Source organism: Falco biarmicus, chromosome 8, assembly GCF_023638135.1.
Source record: "Falco biarmicus isolate bFalBia1 chromosome 8, bFalBia1.pri, whole genome shotgun sequence".
NCBI classification, from domain to species: Eukaryota; Metazoa; Chordata; class Aves; order Falconiformes; family Falconidae; genus Falco; species Falco biarmicus.
This window is the reverse complement of record NC_079295.1, coordinates 8,994,539-9,013,187: the sequence shown is the minus strand read 5'-3', so window position 1 is coordinate 9,013,187 and position 18,649 is coordinate 8,994,539. Positions and strand designations below refer to the sequence as shown.

Sequence of the window (18,649 nt, the reverse complement as noted above, 5' to 3'; positions counted from 1 at the left end):
CCTAGCCATCCATTACTCCAAGTCCATCCCAAAGGAGACTCAACTTACTGCAATAAATATAATTTCTCTTATAATTATAGCTGTTTTAAAAATGTCTATGTTACTTTCATAGAAAGACTGATTTGCAAAAAGAGCTAGCCCATTTGAAGTTCCAAATAATGATTTTAGGAAAAATTCAGTTGTGTTGGCCTAAAAGATACGGAAATATGTGCAAAGACCAAGAATTGTCCAGTCTTTTACTTAATTCAGTATTATTTTCTTTACTGTCTACTTGCTTCAGAAAAAATTATGTACCTTTTCTGGAATTTGATCCTATTTTGTCTTTTGCTCGATGACAGAGTAGAATCCTATGTTCCAGAGATTTTTCTTGGCTCAAAAGTAAAGTCTCATTATTACTATTATTTATTAAAGCTTAATTGCAGAAACAGCATGATTCCCTCAGCACATGTTTTTCTAAATCTTCGATAAATCACAATTTGCAATACTGGTTTAATTTGTAAAGAGAAGCAAGCCTCACTAAGAGCACATATATCTTGATAACTGTATCCTGACCTGTTTCCTGGTCTTCCTCACGTCGCTGCCACAGTGCTGTTTACTTCCAGCTCCAGCATGACCACCGTAAGCAATGTTCCAGGCATAGGTCTGTTAAAGCCACACTGACCACACTGATGTTGCCAGAGGACACATCGACTATGAAAACACCTACGTGCTGTCCAAACCAACCTGTATTTCCTCGCTCTATTTCACTGTTACAGCTCAATTATAATCCACCAGTTTTGCGAGTTTTAAACTGGTGCATACTGCCACTTGCCTGTTTCTGGCATTTACAAATTCTCTGTCGTTAAACACCCCAGAGGCTGCCGTGATTGTTTCATTTTGCTGCAGTGCACGCTAGCTATCAGCTCAGCAGAACTGGATGTGCAAACTGGTTTTTGGCAACAGTTATGTCTCAGGGTGGTGTGAAACAGCCCAAGCCTAATAATGGATCTACACTCAGCGCTCTCCCCGACTGACTTTCCTAACAGGGCAGACCCTGCAGGAGTTATCATCTCAGAATACATGCTACTGGAAAGAGGAAAAGCTGGTTTTAACATAGAACGTTAGGATAAACAGTTTGCAATCAGACTGATTCATGGATTGGTAGGTGGAGCTGAGAAACAAGGAATACAAAAATAGATGAGACAGAATCCTTCCCAATTTAGGGGCTCAGCCTACTGTTGCAACTTTAAGGCACGAGTACTCCAGAGTTTTGGTCATGTTTTCACTTAATGAGCCCAGGTAATCAATTCCATTGGAGTCAAGTGCTCTACATGCTTAAACAATTTCTAGGACCAAGCCCTGCATGCTTTGGACACGCACACGCGTGAACTCCTTGTCTCACAGATAGATCCACTGATGTACAATTATGCAGCTCTCACACTGGTCTGTTCCGTAATTTCAGCCCTTACCAAAGAGTCAGTGGCACAGTACATGCTGATCTATGATTTTCTCATAGTATTGCCACTATTCTGTCTTCCTTCCTCTATATCCTTTTCGCATAAAAGAGTCTTTGTGGTCTTAAATTAAAAAATGTTCCCTCCTCCTTACCTCTTTTAAACATACCCTAATTTAGGCATGTTGACTTGGGTAATGCTTTTATTTATATCTGAGAAAACAGTCTGCCAAACATTCCTTGTTCTTTGAATTCCTGATAAATATAATTCATTTCATCCAGTCAGAAGAAAAAAAAAAATAATAGCATTTCCCAGAATAGCCTTCTGTGTAAACATCATAGGCTATGGCTAAATAAATATTATATGAGATTTTACGAACCACAAACTCCATAAGCACATGAAATTTAAAATATTTCTTCATCTCTTGAAAGTGGGCAGTGACATTAGTGGTACACACCAGGCCTGTTTTTATCAAGCGTAAGATTAAAATGACTCCTGTTTTACTCACAGCCTAGGTGACGTTTAGATGTCAGCACAAAGTCATTTGTTATTTCACCAGACAGGCATATACATCTAAACAGCGATAACTGATCTGTCCTGTTTTCAAGAGAAATTTTAAACCTGCTTATTTTTGCAATAGAAAGACGCTGGAAAGCAAGAAGCCCGCGAACAATTTGGCTTTCATTGCTGCAGTCACATTAACAATGAAATCACTGCCTTGCAAAGAGCAAAACGTACCTGCCATTCCTTGAAGTTTAACAGCATGCCGAGGGAAACATGAGAAGTAAACATAACGAAAATTACATGAACTTGTACGGTCATGAATACAAATGTTTTCTCCACGTCAAATTTTCTTTCTTTTATCCTACTAAAAAGTGTTACATGTCAATATTTTTAGTGAAATATATACTATATAAATCTATAAAACAGCCATTTTCAATATTTTTCTAAGAAGACCTCTTACTACAAATGCTTTGTTTGAATGCGTATGACTATTATTTTAATTGGCAAAGCCATTGAAGTGAATCATATAGTAGGGGAGCTTTAATGAATGCAATATATTTTGCTTAGTTGTTCCCTTTTTGTGCCTAATTTAGGAATTCAGCCATATAATTGATGCGGCTATCACCATTTGCATACCATGGAACCTATATGAATAATCTTCATAAGACAAGAGAACTCTTTAAAATACGTTCTTCCCACAGCCAAAGAAAATGCATCGAGGAAACGAGAAAGCAAGAACATAGCTAACTCCTATATCAAACTACTAGATATAATTCGGATCACATTTAAAATTCAGTAGAATAACACTCATAAGTAAAGAACAGGACCCCAATTGCTTAGGTAGTAAATTCTTTTAGTCTGCTAGTAAGGAGTTACTTGCCTGAGTAGTCCAAATGTAAATAAATCTCACTTTTGCTACTGGTGAAAATAAGCGACCATTTAAACTGCTTTTAAAATACTTACTTTGCTTAGGGAATCAAGTCCTCCAGAGAAGCAAACTATACTAATACTGAAAATAAGCAATCTACAGCAAAACGCTATACAACTAGTACATCTTTCAAAAGATTACAGTTATGGACAATACTGTCTGTAGCTGAACATTTACTGAAGAAGTCCCATAAAACCGTGCAGTGTGCGTTTCAGCTCTGCCGTTTCAGGTCTAAGAAAAGAAGCTGTCCTAAATTAAGTACCCAGTAATAAAAGCTGCAGTAAATCTACCTTTCAGGCATAACATGAATGTTAGCCTTATAACGTGAAGTAAAATGAAATGTATTTATTTCATTGAAATGAAGACTATCTTTCCTTGGAAGTGTAGTCGTAATGGAACAATTGAAGAGCAGTTAGTTCCACAGCATGAGGCCTCCTAGATGTAGAACTGTAGCCTTAAGCATGTTCAGCCAGCCTGCACACCTCTAAGTGTTTTATAATGAACAATAAAGCAGTCTGCCTTGGAAAGAGCTGTTGAGCTGACTAAGCAGAAAGGCAAGCTTTTCAGGCTAGGAAAGAGCAATCTGTGCAACTGAGTTCCTAAGTTGAAAAGGGAAAACGTCGAGAGGCTTTCATCACACTGGCTTACCTGGAAGGCATGGTGAACTTGGTCCTGCCTTCTGCTGGTGGGTCTTCCACTTCCATAAAGCCTAAATTCTCTTTGGGGAGGAGGAGTAAAGGGAAGAATCTAACAGCGCTCTCACCAGCATACTTGTGACTGATGAGTTGGAATAAAATTCTCTTTTAGACGAATGTCCATTTTGCCTTATTAATTTAAACAAGGATTTTAAAGACAAAGCCCATCAAACATTAGATAAGCATTTTAAGTTAATGGACCATGTACTCCTATTTTCCCACAAACTCAGGAATCTTCATATTATGTCCTATTTTTACAGCAACATCAATTATTAATATGTATACTTTTGCTGACAGAGGACCACACTAAAAATGTGAGTTTCGTTATCCAGTTCTGGGTCATTAACTGTGAAAAGCTTGTAAATATAATGGTTTATTCACATGGGAAGCCTTCATTAAGATGCATTATTCTACAACTGATGTGGCAGCGTTGCATTATCAAGTTCACTGTCTCCATCTAATATTTGTAATTTGTTTCTAAATGAGTTGCTGTTTGTAGGGCAAGTTAACAAATTTGAATTTCACATGGCCAAAGAAATTTCTTCAAGATGGGAAAATGGTTCTTCCCCCAAGGAAAAGCTATTTATTAGTGCCTTACTGTAGAATGCCTCCCTTGGATTCAGAAGCAGAGACATTAGAGGGGCCGAGAGAAGCGATGTTAGAAATAAATTGGCTCGTCTTCCTTAGCATGCACATTAAGTATAGAGGGCTATAAAAGCAGCACTCATCATATTGTCTCAGTATAACTCTTTATAGAGCTCCAGAACAAGCTCATGCCCACATGGAAAGTTGATCCTGATCACAGGTAACACTGGCCAGCATCCTCTCACACTGTCTGTCTGTCTTGGCACTCCTTCTGCCATTTCACTGCCTCTTCGCTCTTGCATCCTCAGATGGCCAACGCTTTCTTGGATATACTTTCTTCTGAGGTCTGCTCCTTGCCAAGAGAAGACAAACTCCAGCAGGGCTGTCATATAGACACTGTTTCTGAAGACCCAGGAGTGCCTGAAGATGAATATAAGGTCCCAGATTTTTCAGTTGTCTCCTCATTACCGAGGCAAGGTTAGGAACGCGTTAAACTGAAACTGGTCAGGTTTAGGTTGACAAATGCTTTTGTGATTAGGACAAGAACGCTGCAGACAAGAGCAAGCAAGCTTAACATGGCAGCTTTCTTCAAGTGTAAAACAAGGAGGCAGAAGCAGTGTTCTCTAATTCATATCACCCATACTATTTATAGTTTACTTTTTTTTAAGGTGCTGTAATAGTCTAAAGCATTTCATACCATCCATTAGGTGCCTGAGGACTCGGTTTTCTTTCCTCAGTTTGTCTTTTACTTGACAAAAGAAAAGTGTTTTCTATGAAAGCGCATCACAAATGCGCATAAACAACAGAGAACTGACAGCTAAAACAATGGTGCAATTACATCCTCTGGACATCTCGTTATATCTCTCCAGCAGCTCCTGTGGCTGAAATGTCTATTTTTAGGTTATGTTGCTAAATTCACTTCCACGCTCAACTTCTACCTAGTTCATCTTCTTATTCCCTACCTATACTTTACCTTGATCGTTCACACCCTGAAGTACACTTGCATCAGTTCTTATAGGCCAGGGAAGCAGTCCTGAGGTAGCCTCCATTTGACTTGTTAGCCCATGTACACATACATGTTCTTCTGATGTTTCTGCATCCTTGTTTTCCTTGAGTCCAATTTTTTTTTTTTTTCCACATCGATTTCGAAATAAGAGAATAGAAAGTCAGGCCAGTTGTACGTTCACCTGTAATGCTTTACTTAAAAATCAAGTAACTGCGGCACGGTTTCCTCACTGCTGTTCAGCACTGGCTGCCTCCTCCTGCCCCAGACCAGGAATTCAGTTCCTGACACTCATCAGCCTCTCCTGATCTTCACTCATAAATAGGGCACGCTGCGTCTGTGCCACATTAGACGACCACAGATCCATCAGGACTCATTTATCACAGCCAGCTCTGCTCTTCATGCTCTCCCTCACCCATCCAAGCTGGAGTATGTTACTGCCAAAGCTTCTGCACTTTAGGACAAGCCCCAGGTTTGGCAACTGTCTGTCCACCACTAGGCCAATGTCAAAGAGCATCTTGTTATTAACATATCTCCCTGCTACACATGGAAACAACTCGCCTGGCAGTGCCCACTCCCTCTCAGATCAACTGTCTTCTCATACCTGCCATGTCATCCTACCTGGCTGATTCCTCTCCAACACTTACCTTCCTCCCCAGCTTATCTGGCCATCGAGGTCTGAGCCAGCTCCCCTTTCCCAGCAATGGAAGCAATCAAGCAACAGCGTATTTCACATCAGCAATGGCCTTTTCCTCTACGTGAATACACCCTTTTCCGTATATCTAAATTTAGAAAATACTAATAACAAAAAATTAATAGGATTGTTGGGGAAAAAAGATGGTTGAATGCAAATACAGCCTTAGCTTTCCCTGTTCTCTTTCATTCCTTCCTTTAGCGAGCTATCAAAGGTGAGTAGCTGGACTCTTGTCGGTAGGAATGGCTCCTGTTTCTTTTGCTTTCTTGTAGTAAAACAGTCTTTGCAAAAGAAAATGAAAAAAAAAATGAAGAGCAAATACAACAGAGCTCTTTTCATAAGCTGTACTTCAGCCTTGGGGCTTTGAGTGCCGCTCATAAGCTGGTACCAGCAGATATATTGGTAACCGTGTGGTGCTCAGATAGGTAGCTGCGCGAATATTTACTCAGAGATTGGCTGGATTTTGCCAACCAGAGCATGTTCTGCAGCTATCAGCATATGAGCCATCTGGGTTAGAGCTACCTGGACTGCATCCGCACCAGCTTCACAACCTGGACTCAAGTGTAGATCTGGTCTGGATTAATTCGCTTAAAGATAAGAATCTCCTACTTCTGACCTTGTTCATGTGGGCATGTTCTTGCCAGTTCAAACAGTTCTTGCCTCATCTGGCTTTAGTACTGATGAAAGATAAGCTGGAAGTAAATTCACAGTGACGAGTAGCTGATCATCAAAGGCTCTCAGGACTCAGTGGAGAGCAGTTCGGAGGAGAAGCTGGGCAGAGGAAAGGTTCAGAGATGGCAGAGGGGAGCTCTGTGCTGCTGCGTGGGCCAACCTGCTCTCCACGTTGGTCTGGTCCTATGCTCACCCACCACTTGCCTTGCTATGGCTCCAGCCCTCAGATGCCTCCTTAGCTAGCTGATTCACCCCATTACACCAGGAGACGATTAACCTGAGGAGGGCTCTGTGTGTGTAAAGACAAAAAGGGATTATTTCCCCGTTCTTAGAGCACTCAACTGGTTCACTGCGGGGCCAGGTGGGTGCCAGAACCCGTGCAGGAGAAGGAAGGGACCACACATCCAGCAGTTAGGGTGGAAGGGGAACTGCCCCTTCCCAGCACTGATAAGCTGTTCATCTGGGGAGCCATGTCACGATGGTTCACCCTTCACAGAACACATCTAAACATCTGAGGAGCCTGTCTTCTTCCATCGGCTGTAGGTCAGCCTTCCTAAAGCCAGAGATACCCTTGCACCCCTCGCACTGAGTCGCCTGGGTGTGAACGTTGATTCTGTCGCTTGCCAAGGGAGACAGGACGGGGGGCATTCTGCCCACCCAAGCAGGACATCTTCAGCATTCACCACAGCTACCTTTGATCACGGAACTATTCATTCCGTCCCTTCCGTGTGCTCCCAGACTTCTTTCAGTTTTCTTCTCACACATCTTCTGCTGGAAAACTTATTTCTAAATGAAACAGCCCTTCCCCGGCTTCCCCTGGCAAGCATCTGGTTAGGAAATCTCGTAGGGTGTCCTCTGTTCAGACTGTGCTATGGCAGTAAACAAAGGCATGGAGGAGCTGCGTTGGCTCTAGCTGGCTCACCTCTCTGGGATCAGCCCTGCTACCGGTACCTCTGAGCAGTAAAGCTCTGATGGGAACTTCTCAGAAAAGCAGTCCCTTGAGTATTGCTGTAGTGAAGCAAATAGTTGAGTGAGAAACCGCCCGAGGGAAGCGGATCTTGTTTCTAGATCTCAATCTGGGAAGCAAGCCTCGTGGGTCCTCTTCTGGTTTCCAAACAAGCCCTGAGAAAGCATCATCACATCTGGCTGTTCTGAGGTGCATTTAATATTAGGAAGGCAGGCAATGGTGAAATGCAAATAAATAGTGTAAATATTCGTTGTGCTGTACTTAAAAATAGGCGCTGGTGAAGGTGAAGATTAGAAACACTTGACTTCCATGGAAACCGAGAACTGAGAGAAAGTAACATCTCGGGGTGGAAGGCAACATTTGAGGTCGTATATTCAGGAAGAGAACGTGTGCAGCCACCCTTTCAAAAGCATGCTGCTCTTCTTGTTTCCTCCTCAGTATTTTCTCACTGGTGGCCCTGACCAATTCCTTTTGCATAGCACGAGTCACACATTGCAGATGCAGGGAAGGCAGTAAATTGCTTTCCTGAACGGGGCCTCTGTGCTTACTTTGGATGGTGTGCAGTCCTGCTGCGGACTTTCTGAAACCAAATTTGCTTGGCACTTGTTAGTGATTTTTGGAACCTGGTTGAAGCATGGAAAAACACCGAAAACCAGATCTTAAATATAAGCTGGCCAAACTTCTGATAGAAGCTTTGTCTTTGTGGGAGACCTCTGGAATTAGGACTTGGAGCACGCTAGAAAATACATCACCGGAGCAAGGAGAATGCGTTACTAAATGAGTCTGAGATGTGCTGATTAAGGACACTTCCTACACATTCTGAAGGTGGAAGGCCAGAGCAGAACTGTGTAGGGTTTTTTCATGCAAACCAGCACTCCCAGGCTTTTGTTCACATATGCTGCCACCTGTATGTCAGACAGACGCTAACTTTGAAGAGCAAACCGCACGCTATTACAAAGCCAGATTATCTTATTTTCTGCTCTTTCCCATTCTTAAATTTGACATACACTATCAAAGTGGTTAGTCCTTCCCCAGCATGTGGAAAATACTTTGTTCTAGAACTGCAAAAAACTACAGCTAATTTACAAGTTCATTTACTAGTTCACAATTTGTAAAATATTTTTTTCTCTACACTTACAAGGTAGTAATAGCTCATAAGATACTGGGAACATCTCAACTTTATCAACCATCGCAAACTGAAAAATGCAAAGTTTCAGACCACCCACACAGATGGTATTTTTCATGCTTCTGTATTTGCATACCAGAAAGACTTTCATTTTTTCTCTCCCAACCTACACATGTAAAATCAATCACAAAGGAGAAATTATTGTACGACTTTCAACTGGCCTAGAAGCCCTTCTTGCCAAGGTTATCAAATCATGGGAAACTTGGGGAGCTTAATTTTTATTACAGTGTTTGGGGGGTTGTTTATTCTTTTGTTGTTGTTGTTCCTCAGGGGAAGTTGATTTCCTAAAGGAACATGACCAGCTGCAACAAAATACCAGGAAACCACTGACCAAGCAGTGCATATAAAAATTTAAGTGAACAAATTAAAAACAATACTGGCTAATTAAAAAGTACCAATGGGAAGTCCAAACATTTGAAAATTCAATTAAAAAAATCTCTGGCACCCTTCTGACATGGATAAAGTTGGCATTTGCAGAACAGCAGCTTTCTCACCTGTCTCATTGAGATCCCAGGATCCCACGCTGGAAGAGTTGTTTTTGTACATTGCAATGTTGTTAATTAATGCTGAAACACTAACAATAGACCATTGTGTGCATCCAGGCACTTTTTACGAGCACAGGGTTTTTTCCTGGCTTCCCACAAATAAATTAATGCTTAAGCTTGGATTCGCTGTCAACCTGGTATTCCAGTTTATATTAAGTTTCTTTTAAGTCATACCTTCTGTTTTCTCCTCTTGTCATTTTTCAGAGCCTACCTCCTCACTTACAGGCGATGAGTATGTTGCAGATGCCTGCTGGGCAAGTAGATTCCCTGCAAGGTGAGGTCCAGAAGACACATGAGGAGGTATTCATCAAGGACAAGCTGAGAGAAATGGAGGGACTCGACATCAAAGAAACGCTCCAGGATCAGATCAGCCAGTGTTTCATCGAATGCCGGTGAGCAGAGATAAACACTTGCCCCTTAGTAAGTCCATTTGTCCCAAACGGCCTGATTTTGCAGTTCTTACAAATTGCGAAATCCATCTTAAGGTGGTGGATCCCAGTCCCACCTGAAGACCTAGTTCTGCACCAGCTGTGGAGCTGAGTTCCTGAGCGGCAGGGCTCCTAACTGGGGAAACCAGACTGTTACTACAAGGAGTAATACAACTCCTTGCACAGTCCAGCAGGGATCAGAGGTGCACCTTGAAAGACTGACATCAGGGTCAGGTCCCCAGACATTGAAGTGGCAGCACGTTCAGCTTGGGCTCCAGCTTTGTCATTATAAGAGCCATACTTAAAGTTCAGGAGCACTGACTTTTTTTCCCTGTCTGAATACATAAGGTTTAAGAGAGAGAACGCAGTCTTCCATGAGATAGAAATATAATTATTTGCCATAGCAAATCACATCACGTCACTGGTACCGCCATCCAGGTACCTGCTACTGGTATTATCCAGCAGCCGACGTGAATCTGAAGTACTTTCGTACTTGACGCTTGACCTTCAAGACACTCCTCCAAATGTAACTTTACTTAAGTAGTGCTGCTGATCTCAGTGAAACTTCACGTCTCAGTAGAGTTAAGCACATACTTACACATTTTTAAACTGCATGCTGACACCTATAGTTCTCTCAGGAAGTTTACTTTAGCTGAAGAAGTTTTGAGACTGGCAATTTTAATATGGCAATACTGTAAAGCCTTGTACTAGGGAATATAGCCTGGATTTATGATAATTTTTTCTGGGATTTACGCCATCCAGTGGGTTAGTATGTAAAAGTAAATTGGGAAGCAGAGCCCAAAAGTTCCAGGATTTAACAGCAAGGTTCCAGCTGCTCTGCATAAAACTGCTCTGCAAAAACACTTGCCGTGTTTTTGTGTCTTGAGCTGCTTGGTGATGTTACGTTGGTCTGGTGGACTAATGTCATGTCCATTAATCACTCAGCATTTTTAAGAGTGTGCTGGACCTGCTTTCAGCATGCAGTTCCCAGTTGGAAACACAAATGCTTTCTGATAAATCATGCTCTATTTATTCTTTAAGTACTTTAAACAGGTTTTGGTAGCTATATGACAGTGTAGGGTTAGTTTAAAAAAAAAAAAAAAAAAAAAAAAAGCAGCAATCAAAAATAACACTCACAAGTCTGCCACAACCTATTTCTCTTCATTCTTGTACTTTTGCATCTTACGGGCACTCGAGACTCGAGAATAGCTTTGCCCCATCTAGCGCTCCTTTAGGAAGAACTGCTGGTTTTACAAACCTCGGTTATTACAAAGCACTTCCCTGTTCTCTAAATCAACCCCGTTCCTGGGGTCTGTGCTGCACACTTCTGGAACTGCCAGTTCCTGCTGCTCCCCACAACTCCCAGCATGTTCTGAGCTACAGAAAGATCTTATTTCCTTTGCTTAATATTACTCATCTAATAGTAATTCTCTAACATAGGTCAATCGTGTCCAATTAACTTGACTCTAGAGCTCGAGGAGAACTAACTGAAATACTGTGTGAACCAATAACAATGTTTCTATAGGAGATTAGCAGAGAACAGCCGATCTCCCAGAGAATAAGCCTGAGCCATAAACCTTTTTTAAGACAGTTATGAGACATTATTAAAAGTAAAATCCATTCCACGGAGACATTTAACAGCAGAGCCAACCAAGAGCCTAACCAATCCAAAGGTTCATTTGGAGGAAGCCAAAGCCATCGTTCAATCAAGGGAGGTGGAGAGGGATGGCTGAATGAGCAGTTCATCAGAACTCTTGCTACCTAATGTGTAAGCGACCTCAGTCTCACGCACCTATGAAATACTCTAAAGATGTAAGGTGGAGTGTAAATGCTGAGCTTTCTTATTCAGCAGCCCTTACAAGTGAAATGGGACCTCATGGCTACATTTATATCCCAGATGTGCCCAGGGGCCCAACTTTAGGTGAGGCTTCAAGGCTATAGGCAGACATAGTCAGTATCACAGCATATAAATACGTGATTAAACAAGTTATAAGAAGTTCTTTAGCTAACCTTTAAGTTGTCTGGTCTGATCTAGTCGGGTTCAGTAATCTTGAATCCCATCTAGACTTGAAAATTAACAAAGAATAAAGCAGATGTTTGAATATAAGCACCACATTAACTGGTCTTGGATAGCTTTATGGATATGCTTTTCCCGAGCAAGTGATTATATTAAATGGGACTAAGATATACACACACAGAGAGTTAATCAATCAATGATACCGCTGCTTATAGATAAGCCTTTAATCAGACACGTTGTGTCTGTTTCACTCTTTCAGCTGAAACAGGCTGAGAACGGCTCCCCTCCAACCTTGTAAAATAACCACAGACAGAGGTAACTTTCTACCCACCCACCTGAAACGATCAGATACCAAAAAAAATTAACAAAGAGCAGTTTAAAGCATTTTGGTGTCATACAGTCACAGAGATGCTGCACGTGCAGTTGTGTGGTCTGCTTGAGTGCAGGGTCACCTCTGATGGCAGCGGGGCAGTGACAGACTTGCTGCAGTCAAAGCAGCATGTTTGATCATACTCCCTGTTACTCTTTTAAATTAACTGTCCATCATGATCTCTAGAAGTCACTAAAGCATGTTTCAGCCAAGACTGGACAGGTCTTATTGATAAAAACTATTCTGAGGATTTAGCAGTGTGGCAGATAAAATTCTGTCCCCAGTGAAGCCAGTGGGAGAGCTGCCATCAGCTTCAGCAAAGGCTGGACATCACCCAATATTTTAGTTCATTTGAATCTGGCTGAGTGATGCAGTGATTTATGGGGTTGAGAGGAGTCAGAGGGAGCTGCCTGCCATCCTGCTGTTAACAGGAGGCCTCTAAGTGACTAAAATAATTTTCTCCACAGACACATTCACTTGCATCCAAAATAGGTGTTTTAAAATAAAATGAAAAAAAAAAAAAAAATGGAAACAAAACCCCAGCAAGTTTCTACACATGGGGAGCACGTGTGCCATGCAGAGCCAAGCTTGCTGTGTGGTGCCTGCCAGAGACGCTGCAGAACTAGCAGGATTTGTGTCCTGCTCCTGCCTGGCCTGCTGAACAGTGGACCAGATCTGAAGTGTCAAGCTTTACATTAATTATTACCTGCCAGGATATATTTTGGCTCTCCACTAAGCCAATCTATGAGATCAACAGCTAAACAGAGCTTATAAATTATTCTTTAACTAGGCTTTTTGACAGAGTTTACCATTTCCCATAGTCTATGAAACAAACAGAGAGTTAAAGGGGAACAAAGATTCTTTTGAATAAATTTTGCAGTACATACTAAAAAAATAAACCCAAACTTCCATATTTTATCCTTGAATTGGGAAAGGATGTGATAGGAAATACAATTAGCAGGTATTGTCTTTCAGCACAGCTGCTCTTAGATTACAAAAGCAATAAGCATTTATTAAACTTCTCCACTTGTAAGAACTGCTATAAATATTTACCACTTTCTGCGCACAAGGGAATAGGCGTATCTTCAGTCATTTCGAGACCCAAAACAGCTTCTTATGCAGATAGGTTTTAAAAAAAGCAAAAGAAAGTCAAACCCAAAGGAACAGATTACATGAAAATGTCCCAGTTGCTTATAGCAATCCCACTGCAGAGAAGACAAAATATTTTTCGTATAACACTGTGCATTTCACAGCCTTATCATCCATCGTTCTGTTTATCTGTATTGAGTTCTGTGGAGCTGTTCTTATTTGGCTTGCAAATTATTCACTTAAAGCTTTCTAGATTTCTATTTGGCCTTGTCCCTCTGCACCACACTAGGAAAGATGGATAATTATTTTTTTGAAAGCCCTTTTAAAAAGCATCATGCAGTATACCTACAGGCCTCCCTTTTTTTTCTGAGATAGCTATGATTCATAGAGCAGAAGTACAAATGTTCCAAAATTAATAGTCGCAATGATTATATACATCTGAGTCTGGATTTTAATCACTTGACTCCTAGAAGTTTCATCCATTACTTTAATAACAGAGTTTCGTATTAAAATACAGCAATTGCATAGCTGGGGTTTTAGTTCCAATGTCCTGTACCATTCCAGACCAAACCCATTTTTCTCTAATTTCACATTTAGGGTTTTGCATTGCATGTGCAAAACCAGCCATCATCATCTTCTCCACTCCGTACCCACTGTACGCACCAACAATTCCCAAATTATGAATCTTCCTTGGAGTCATCCCTAAACTAAGAAGGGGTGAGAAGAAAAGGGGAGCAGGGAGCAGGACCCACTTATTATGCGGAGAAATATAGTAGCATCTTTGCCTAAGAAAAGTCTTCTCTGACAGAAATCAATACAAAGGATAAGAAATCAAGATGAGGTTTTTATTACCAGAGATAGCCTCAAGAATCACAGGGGAGAGCCTAATACACAGGCTTTGCTGTAATGTGTCTTATGCCCTCTAGCTGTAACAAATTACGCTGTGAATTTCTTGGAGGATTTATATGCCGCTGCTCGGTGCTCTGGGGAGTATTTCATCAGTGGCATTGCTGACCTAATAACAGGGGATCTAAGTAATAGCAACTTTTATGTACGTTATGTGTTATTCCCACGGATTTGGGGATTGCTTTTCTGGAGGAAGGAGGAGGCGAGGGGTAAATGTGCTTTCATAATAGGTTTACACTTTACTGATTAGCTTTGAATGATCTTCTTGCTCTGCCTGCTGACTCGAGTACTGTCAGGAAAAGAATTGGGCAAGCTTCATAGTGAGTGGATGAGACTCATTCTGAAGTGGGGGGTTCCTGCGCTTTATTTATTCATTTTGAACATTCCTGACAGCCAGCCCAGGCTTTGATGCAGAGGAAAGGGGAAAGAAATAGGAAGTGATCGTGTTATATTTCCCTTTTTCACAAGACTGTTTTGTTGAGCTGAGTTTACTGCCAATACGCCTGTTCACGGGGCTCCCTAGGTAGCAGGGGGTGGGGAAGGAGGCGGTGGGGGGAAGATGAATGGAGAGAGAGGTTTTGCACTGAAACTCCGCAGAATAGGGAGCGTATTCATTTGTGTCAGGCACTGCCCGTATCGCATTTCACACTCCGTACACACTGCTTTTTATGAAGTTAATGTTAACATGCATGAAAGTTGCCAGGCAATCCATCAGCAGCTGAAGCCTTGCCAAAAGGACAGAGACAGATGACCCCTCGGCAGCGCCAAGCAGTGGCATCCCCACACCCCCCTCAGCCCTGGTTCGGAGGAATTGTTGCTCCGAGTTCATCCAGACCCGTGCTGGTTTTCAGACCTGTCTGGCTCATCATACATGCCCTCAGCCTGCCAGAAGTGCTTTCCAAGTAACCAAGGAGCATGGATTGTGGTCTCTACACAATATGGCAACAGTTCACAAAACAGCTGATAGGAAAATTGCTTAATAACTGGTTTTAGTGCAGTGAACCACCATGGCAGACTGTGCTCTTAAAGAGCAAGCTCCAGTCTGGAAATCCTTGGCACACAACCAGAGACGCCACCAGCCCCTTACTCACAGTCCTCTTTCCATACAACTCCGTGTTACTCTGGCAAATGCATTCCCTTCTTCTCTGCTGCCCCTGCAAGGTAGGAACCTACGGAAAAATGCCTCTCTGGTATCTGATACTTCATATTCGATGCAGGCAGGAGTTACTGCCCACAGGATGGGTGATGAACTGCTCTCTTTCACCTAGTCCAGATTGTCATTACTTGTTTTCCTTGTCATCATTAAAGGATTGACACACACTCAAAGCTACTCGTATGCAACATTCCACTCCGGAGCAAAAATTACCAGCCAGAAGCAGCTGTGAGCTCAACATGAAAATCAGGATATTCTGCAGATGGGGGTAAATAAGTGGTTGCCTGCTCTTTCCTCCAGATGAAGATGAGCTGAACTAAATTACAAAGAGGCTGATATCTGCACTGCAGTTTTCTCCTGTCCTTACCTGTTCACTGTAGTTGACTACATCTCCTACTCTCTTGTACTTTGTGCACAGAGAGCCTACACAAACCGAATTCTTTAGGGAACAGCACAAAACAAGAAGCTCCTCCTTAACCACTCTGCAGCCAGTCTGAGTTGTGTCTCTCTCCTCTGAGTCTTCTCATCTTCCTCAAGTAAGTGAAGACAAGCTCAGAATTGTGAAGCTCTGAAAGAGGATGGCACAGGCTTGGGTGTCCACCTCTGCCAGAATACTTTGTCTTCCTGCAAAACTATGGAAACGTTAATAGAGAGAAAAAGTTTTCTCTATCGATTAGTTCACCACCGTTTTCTGACAGACCTAATAACTTCAGATTTTGTAAAGGCAGTAATCTCTGTATCACAACAATTAGTGCTGCTACAAAGCGTTCTCTGGACACCTTTCTCCCATGCCAAAAGGCCTTTCTGCAGGAACAGCTTACATTTAACACCAGCCTTCCCAAACGTGGCTCAGCCCCCTCCCAGATGTTGGACTGTACCTCGTGTAGACAGTCAACGCTAGTTTCAAAATCCATCAGGAACAACACAGCCGTGACAGCACACAGCTCTGGCAGCAAAACCTGTCCAGGACCCTGCAGAAATATTCTGGCAGCTAGATCGTGCTGAGCTCCTCGCTGCAAGCAGCCGTGCCGCTGTGTTAGAGTACATCTGTGGGAACTAAAATCCTGCCTTTGGGCTCCCGGGTGAGACAACCTCTAAGACTGATTAATTAACATAATTAGGAGCTGTAAACATTAATGGATAATGTTCAAGCCTTTCCTAACGCATTCTTAAAGCTTCCACTGAGTAGTTATCTATTGACTAATTTTGGCAGACATCTCTGGGGCTGGAGGGAGCAAAGGAATGGAATGCAAATGCATCGCTGGCTTACCAGAGGAGTACCAGAGCAAATAGCCCACCGGGCTTCTTTGAACAGAGGGAAAATAAGTTATCATAAATGAGAGGATTGTTTGCGCATGGTGAGAGAGTGTGGAGCCCACGGTTCTGCAACCTGTTTTCCCACTGATTGGAATCAACTATCTAGCTTTAACAGCCATTTAAAAAAAAAAAATAATAATTAAACCTTTAGTCCTTCTTCCTTGCTTATGGGAACACTACATCGTCCTCTTTTAAAAAGTGTGAACCCCTCTAATTTCAAAGGAGGGACAACTGTTATTAAGTCCATCTGCAGTTAATCTACTTTATTGGGTGTCCATGGATTTACAGGAGGCAGGGGACACACCTCTGGAAGCTTCTGTGCAGTGGCAGAAGTTGCCTACTTCAGTGCATGCTAAAAATTTACGAGTATGCTGACATTAATGGAGGCAGCTTGATGGCTTTTGGGGGGGGATCAGCCAGAAGCCCCTGGGTTCATATATTTCTCATACTTGGTGAAACACAGATAAATCTTGGTGGCGTGTATCCGAAACAGTAAGACCAGTTGAACCCTGGTGTCATGCCTCCAGAGAGGCATTGGTAACATCACTAGCTCTGCTTTCTAAATCATCACAAACTCTGAAATATGTTGCCCTTCCAGTTCCATTAGACTTTACACTTCAATTTATGATTGCCGCCTCTATACAGTGATTAAAAACATATGCAAAGGACTCTGCTGACGAGCCTTAATTTTTTCTCATTGAACTATCAAAAGTTTGAAATAATTAAGGAACAAAAAGAAGATTTGGAAAATATTGCAGGTGCAAATCAAGCTTCCCAAGGGGGTTTCAACATAACAAGTCATCCTCATGAACTATGATTTAATCACCAAGTGTGCCAACACTGCACATAAGCACATCTCCACCAGCTTTCCAAACATTACGATTCCCCTCCAGACAGGCATTCAGATACCTTAAATCAAAGTCATTAGTGGTCTTCCCGGAACGATCTCTCCTTTCCCTGATAGTTTGCTTGCTGACTTTGTTACTGAAAATAGGGTCAGGTCCTGATATTATTTAACAGAGCTAAGTCATTCTAAGCAGACTCCCATCAGCTTCCAAGGGGATTCGTAGAATAAGACACTGTTGTTTCTGAGCAAGTTTATCAATATCAGCTTTTTCAAGGGTGTCACAGACAGGCAGAAGCACGTACTCTTGCTCCCCAAGCAGTTCACCACCAGTGCAAGATCAGGGAAAACTGTCTGAGTGCCAAGGCGCTTGGGGCTTTTCTGCTGAAGAGCTCAGTCATGGGCTTTCTACCTGTAATGGGGCTTTTCCTCAGCATCTAACAGGAATGCTCAGAACTTCAGCATCTGAAAGCACATATTCATCTCTTCATCAGGCATGATTTGCATTGCACACCTCTTGCCGTGCTTGCATGTAAATTATGCATTAGCGACATTAAAAGCTCATTCAGATCTGAACAGTCACACATTAGCAAAGCCATAATGAGTGTGGTTCTTCTTCAGACCGGTCTCTCCTCCTCCTCTTTTCTTCTCAACCTACTTGCCTCTAAATCACTCTGCCCAGAAAGACTTAACCTTTTCCCCACCCCGTTTCAGTCCCAGTATCTTTGTCTACAGTTTGCAACTTTGAAGTTCTAAACACGCTGGTGACTGTAGACCAAAGGCAGAATTGTCCAGAGCCTACTAGCTCACAGCCTGTGGACACAGGATTTTTACGGGGATGGCAGAGAGATTTCTGTTTCAAAGAGCAAGATGGAGCTCCTTGGTCTAAATCTTGGGAGCAGAAGGATGGGTCCAATCAGACATTTTCATTTATTTAGCATAAGCAAAACAGCGTCTTTAACTAGGCTCCATCTTGGAAAAACCTGAATCATTGGAGCCAGTATTTTCAGGCCTATATATTTTAAATTGAATGCTCAACATCTAAATTTTCAGTCCAAATAGTTAATAGCTTGACAAATCTGTGATCAGCTGAAAAATAGAGCTTTGTAATGGATAGTGTCAGGCAGCGACACAGGGGAAGTGCTAAAACCAGAAGTGGAAAATTAGTACAGCTGTTTTGGTGCTGTCAGTTGCTGCCCAGTGCACTGCAGAGAGCGCACAGCTGTTCACGCAAGATGAGAACCAAGATAAGGTTAATCATTAGAGGTTAGAATGCAAGAGGGACAAAAGCAGTCAGATACTTGAGCACAGGA

At 42.1% G+C, this 18,649-nt stretch overlaps 1 protein-coding gene across 1 annotated transcript in view; it reads left to right on the top strand.

Annotated features, from left to right (window-relative positions):
• Positions 1 to 18,649, top strand: part of IQCA1 (IQ motif containing with AAA domain 1) — a 112,388-nt gene that overhangs the window by 21,481 nt on the left and 72,258 nt on the right. The window contains exon 6 of the mRNA XM_056350567.1: positions 9,417 to 9,604. Within this exon, the coding sequence (XP_056206542.1) occupies positions 9,417 to 9,604 (188 nt within the window). The remainder of the gene's footprint in view (positions 1 to 9,416; positions 9,605 to 18,649) is intronic.